This window comes from Budorcas taxicolor, chromosome 18 (assembly GCF_023091745.1).
Source record: "Budorcas taxicolor isolate Tak-1 chromosome 18, Takin1.1, whole genome shotgun sequence".
In the NCBI taxonomy this organism is placed as follows: Eukaryota; Metazoa; Chordata; class Mammalia; order Artiodactyla; family Bovidae; genus Budorcas; species Budorcas taxicolor.
Window position 1 is genome coordinate 62,985,628 of NC_068927.1, and position 6,000 is coordinate 62,991,627.

Here is a 6,000-nt window from a genome sequence, read left to right on the forward strand (position 1 = left end):
GATTCTGATGGGAAACCAGATGGAAACCTCTTGCCTAAATATTCTTTATGAACCATTTCAATGAATACAAATCCCTGGTTGTCAGGTCCCACTGTAAGAACTTATGAATTTGCAGGTCTACAGTGGGGCCATGAATGGAGTCATCAGCAAATTCCATTTTTTTCTGATATTTCTTCTCTTAAACCAACGTTCAGGAGTCCTGAGCTCAAGGCCTCACACTCATCATACCTGAGACCTCTCTGTAGGGGAGGATTGAGGGAGGGAATTTCTGAGAGAGGTCAAAGCTGGAATCAGACAAAGAAAACAGGACTACTTGCAGTTCAGCTTTTATAAGTTACCCTGGGTGAAGTGCTCTGGGCTCCCTAAGCTGAGTGTGGATTAATCCATTCAAACCAAGAAAAGGATTCTGGTGAGTGCTGTGAGGGTGTTGAAAGGTTGTTGCTGAACCACAAAAGATGCAGGGATTCTTGGTCTCCAGTGGAGAAGAAATCAATCCAGGGCCAGAGACAAGGCTTGACTGGTCAGAAATTTTGTGTAATAAAGTTTTATTAAAGTATAAAAGAGATAGAGAAAGCTTCTGACATAGACATCAGAAGGGGGCATAAAGAGTGCCCCCTCGCTAGTGTTAGCAATGGAGTTACATATTTTTAATTAGTTATTACAGTGAATCAAAAGAATGTCTGGAGGTTGTAAAGACCTCATTAGACCCACTCCCATAATTTACATTTTAAGATAACAGGATTAGCCAGAAGGTTTTTTTCAGAGACTGTCCTCAATCAGGATAGATTATTTTTATATAATCTTAAGGAATGTAGAGGGGGAAAAAAACCAAAAAACAAAAAACTTCTGTCCTTTCTTTCTCCTTGGGGACCCCTGGACCTCTTATCAACCTGGCTAGAAATTGACTCTCTCATTCCCCCCTTTTCTTTTAGGAGAATTATGTTGCCAAGGGAAAGGGGCGTCATTTTCAGTTCCTAACTACTCCTGCTGTTTAGGGGCATATTCTACTAACCTTCATATTGAGGGTCCACAAATAAAAGTTGTGGAGCCCGTAGCACTCGTAGGAACTTGGACAATGGTTTGTAACTTAAAAGCTTTCTGACAGTTAAAAAATATAGTTACAGATATAAGGCAAGATAGTCATTAAACCAAGTTAAAATCAAAATCAAAAGTCACATTATGTCCATAGTTATATCAGTCCATCTTAGGATTGTTAGATGTCATCACAGAGTTGAAGAAAGTCCTTTCCTTGAAGTGGAGAAACCCACCATGGGAAGTCTTCCACTTGATGAGAAGGGGAGCGCTCTGCAGACCCAGCAGTTAGACCGATTGTCGAGTGCAGTGTAGGATGAGCCCAGGACAGGAAAGCGTTGTCTTCAGTGTCAAATGGCAGATTCAGGACTTTTGGAGTCAACAGAAGTAGGCTCATATAGATTATCAGGCCCATCTGAAAAGTCAGAGCATAGAAAGTAAAGGCATGAAAAGACATCACTTAGTTCTGGTCAGGGTGCCATGTCTTAACTCGAGTGTGATGCACCCACGAATCAATTCCTGGCACTGTAACAGCTGTGGGAAAAGAAAGACTAACCTGGTAAGGGCCTTCCCAGAGGGGCTTGAGATTTTGGACCCCCAGATTCCAACGTTTTTTATCAGGACCTTGGTTCCTGGTTCAACAGGTTTGCTTGACTCAGAGGCTGGGTCTGGAGTCACCTCCTGGAGTTCCATTAATGCCTGTTGTAAAGCTGAGAGCTGAGTTATATAATTAGTTCATTCCAAGAACATAGAACAACAGACTGGTTCCAAATAGGAAAAGGAGTACGTCAAGGCTGTATATTGCCACCATGCTTATTTAACTTATATGCAGAGTACATCATGAGAAACGCTGGGCTTGAAGAAGCACAAGCTGGAATCAAGCTTGCTGGGAGAAATATCAATAACCTCAGATATGCAGATGACACCACCCTTATGGCAGAAAGTGAAGAGGAACTAAAAAGCCTCTTGATGAAAGTGAAAGAGGAGAGTGACAAAGTTGGCTTAAAACTCAACATTCAGAAAACTAAGATCATGGCATCTGGTCCCATCACTTCATGGGAAATAGACGGGGAAACAGTGGAAACAGTGTCAGACTTTATTTTGGGGGGCTCCAAAATCACTGCAGATGGTGACTGCAGCCATGAAATTAAAAGACGCTTACTCCTTGGAAGAAGTTATGTATGACCAACCTAGATAGCATATTGAAAAGCAGAGACATTACTTTGCCAACAAAGGTCCATCTAGTCAAGGGTATGGTTTTTCCAGTAGTCATGTATGGATGTGAGAGTTGGACTGTGAAGAAAGCTGAGCGCCAAAGAATTGATGCTTTTGAACTGTGGTGTTGGAGAAGACTCTTGAGAGTCCCCTGGACTGCAAGGAGATCCAACCAGTCCATTCTGAAGATCAGCCCTGGGATTTCTTTGGAGGGAATGATGCTGAAGCTGAAACTCCAGTCCTTTGGCCACCTCATGTGAAGAGTTGACTCATTGGCAAAGACCCTGATTCTGGGAGGGATTGGGGGCAGGAGGAGAAGGGGACAACAGAGGATGAGATGGCTGGATGGCATCACTGACTCAATGGACATGAGTCTGAGTGAACTCCGGGAGTTGGTGATGGACAGGCAGGCTTGGTGTCATGGGGTCGCAGAGTCAGACATGACTGAGCGACTGAACTGAACTGAAAGTATAAAAGAGATAGAGAAAGCTTCTGACACAGACTTCAGAAGGGGGCAGAAAGAGTGCCCCTCGCTAGTGTTAGCAAAGGAATTATATACTTTTAATTAGTTATTCCATCGATCAAAAGAATGTCTGGAGGTTGTAAAGACCTCACTAGACCCACTCCCATAATTTACATTTTAAGACAACAAGATTAGCCAGAAAGTTTTTTTCCAGAGACTGTCCTCAAGCAGGATAATTTGTTACATAATCCTAAAGAATGTAGAGGAAAACAAACAAACAAACACGTTTGTCCTTTCTTCCTCCTTGAGAATTCCAGATCCCTCTCTCCTTGGGGACCCCTGGACTTATCAACCTGTCTAGAAATTGACTCTCTCAGTGTGATTGAATGGGGGTCTGTGAATAGACCCTGAGGTCCAGTAAGACTGCTGGTCTCAAGGAAGGGGGTCATCTAGTGCTGGTGCTCACAAGACTGGCTGGTGTGAGCTCAAGGACCTGCAGGCTGCCTGACCCCCAGACAGATGCTGAGGAAGCAACATCATGGAGCAGTTTAGGGAAACTGTCAACAATACTCTGTATAATCTTTCTTATTAGAACCATCCCAGTGCCTAAGTAGTTATAAAATGGGAGAGGAGCTACAACATAGAAATGATGGAATGTACATGAAGTTATGAGAAGTTTAAATCCAGTGAGTAAACTAAATTCCCCATATGCCATCTTTGTGTGGTACCGAACAGTTAATTGAGGTCTCTTCACTACAACCTTAGATAAGGTAGGCGAGGTTGCTGTTGGTGGTGGGTTAACATTTCATTCATTACCATCAACCGAAACAATAAAAGCCATTCACTTTTATGAATAGCCATGTATTAAATTTCACACAGTTGAAATAAAACCTTTTACAATCCACGGTATGATCCATGATTAAATACAGATCAAAAGTACGGAGAAAGATATTCATTTTTTGATATAATGATGTGAGGTTTCTGATTTTCACAGCTTACCATACAAAGCCTAGGAAGCACTTAGCAAGCATGATATACACCAATTCCATGCCTTTTCCAGGAAGGGTTTCTTACGTTTCTAGGTTATCACTGTCTTTATTTCAACGCTGTCAAGTAGTAATCATGACGTGTTGATATTATAAAGATACATCAATATTGCAGTGAACTGTCATTGTTTTTACAAATCAAGGATATTACTATTGAAACATTACAACCAACATCTGTCTTACTTTAATACATGGAAAGATTAAATGATCACTTATTTAATGGCAACCTCCAGATAGTTCATGTCAACGACAAACACCTCTATTTAAATGTTCATTGTCCATTTTACATTATGGTATCCTCAATCTTCTAATGGAGATTAGATAGAAATGGTTGCAACACAATATAAAAAGGCTAATCTTTAATAAATCATCAAAAACCTATCTTTGCAAACACACTAGAAAGAAAGCATAATGTGGATTTGAGTGGTGAATTACATTCACTTCAAATAACCTCACATCACATCATTATTAACAAGCATATATACATTGCTAAGAGTTGTAATGTTCTAACCATCAACCTTCATCTCACGACTCATGCTAAAATATCCATTTTCTATCTGTTTTAACTATGGAGTGCTCCCTACAGTCATTCTCCTTCAGAGAAACTTCTGAAAACAAAATTGATGAAATGCCTTCTAGTACGCATATTTACTTCAATTTAACTTTTGATTAAATACCTTTCTATATATTTGTTACATCATTTCCATTGGTTTCTTTTATAATCTCTTGTGTTTTCTGATGCATGTTTAGGGTAAACCTCTTTGATCGCTTGTTCCATTACTAGGGTTAAGTGTGTGTTCTCAGATGTTTAGTGAGATTACTACTATGACTAAAGGCTTTGCCACATTCTGTACATTTATAAGGTCTCTCTCCAGTATGAATTCGCTGATGCTGAGTAAGATGTGAGAACTGAATAAAGGCTTTGTTACATTCTTTACATTTATAAGGTCTCTCCCCAGAGTGAATTAGTTGATGTCGAGTAAGAAGTGAGGGACAATGGAAGGCTTTGTTACATTCTTTACATTTATAAGGTTTCTCTCCAGTATGAACTCGCAAATGTGTAGTAAGAATTGAATTCCGATTAAAGGTTTTGCCACATTCTGTACATTTATACGGTCTCTCCCCAGTATGTGTTCGCTGATGCTTCGTAACTCTAGAAACCTTAATGAAGGCCTTGCCAATTTCTGTACCTTTATAACATCTATCCCAAGTATGAATTCGGTGATGTTGAGTAAGGGCTGAACTCGTAATAAAGGCTTTGCCACATTCTTTACATTTATAAGGTCTCTCTCCAGTATGAATTTGCTGATGTTCGGTAAGATGTGAGCAACGGATAAAGGCTTTGTTACATTCTTTACATTTATAAGGCTTCTCTCCAGTATGAATTCGCTGATGTCGAGTAAGATTTGAGCGATGAATAAAGGCTTTGTCACATTCTTTACATTTATAAGGTCTCTCCCCAGAATGAATTCGCTGATGTCCAGTAAGAAGTGAGAGACGATGAAAGGCTTTGTTACATTCTGTACATTTATAAGGCTTCTCTCCAGTATGAATTCGCTGATGATAGGTTAGCTGTGAGTAACAGATAAAGGCTTTGCTACATTCTGTACATTTATAAGGCCTCTCTCCAGTATGAATTTGCTGATGATAGATTAGATGTGAGGAACAGATAAAGGCTTTGCTACATTCTGTACATTTGTAAGGCTTCTCTCCCGTATGAATTCGCCAATGTTGAATAAGATTTGAGTTGTGATTAAAGCGTTTGCCACATTCTGTACATTTATAAGGTTTCTCTCCAGTGTGAATTCTCTGATGTTTAGTAAGAAGTGAGCTATGGTTAAACGCTTTGGTACATTCTGTACATTTGAAAGGTTTCCTTCCTGTATGAATTTTCTTATGTCTACCTAGATGGCATGAGTTGCTAAACACTTTCCCACATATCTTACACTGGTTTTCTTTCTGTGGATTCTGAACAGTCTGCTGTTGAGTAAGTTCTGAAGACTGATTAGAAACCTTCCCATATTCAGTACAAGTCATCTCTTCAGTACAATTACTCTTATCTAGAGAAAAATCTGACATTTGATCAAAGGTATTTCTACATTTATTACTTTTAGAATCCTTGTTTGATGATTTGGGTCCCTTATGTTTCACAAGGTTTGAGTCTCCTTCAACCCTATACCCATTTTCATTGCCTGAATACCTTCTCAGTCCACCATTAATACTCTTGTAATTATTGGAGCTGGA

The 6,000-nt window shown here is 39.7% G+C and overlaps 1 protein-coding gene across 1 annotated transcript in view; it reads right to left on the bottom strand.

Annotated features, from left to right (window-relative positions):
• The window catches only part of LOC128064064 (uncharacterized), a 425,534-nt gene extending 419,741 nt beyond the window's left edge, over positions 1–5,793 (bottom strand). Inside the window, 3 exon segments of the mRNA XM_052656874.1 lie at positions 1,269–1,447; positions 2,157–2,172; positions 4,547–5,793. Coding sequence (XP_052512834.1) covers positions 1,269–1,447; positions 2,157–2,172; positions 4,547–5,793 — 1,442 coding nt within the window.
• Between the last annotated feature and the right edge of the window lie 207 nt (positions 5,794–6,000).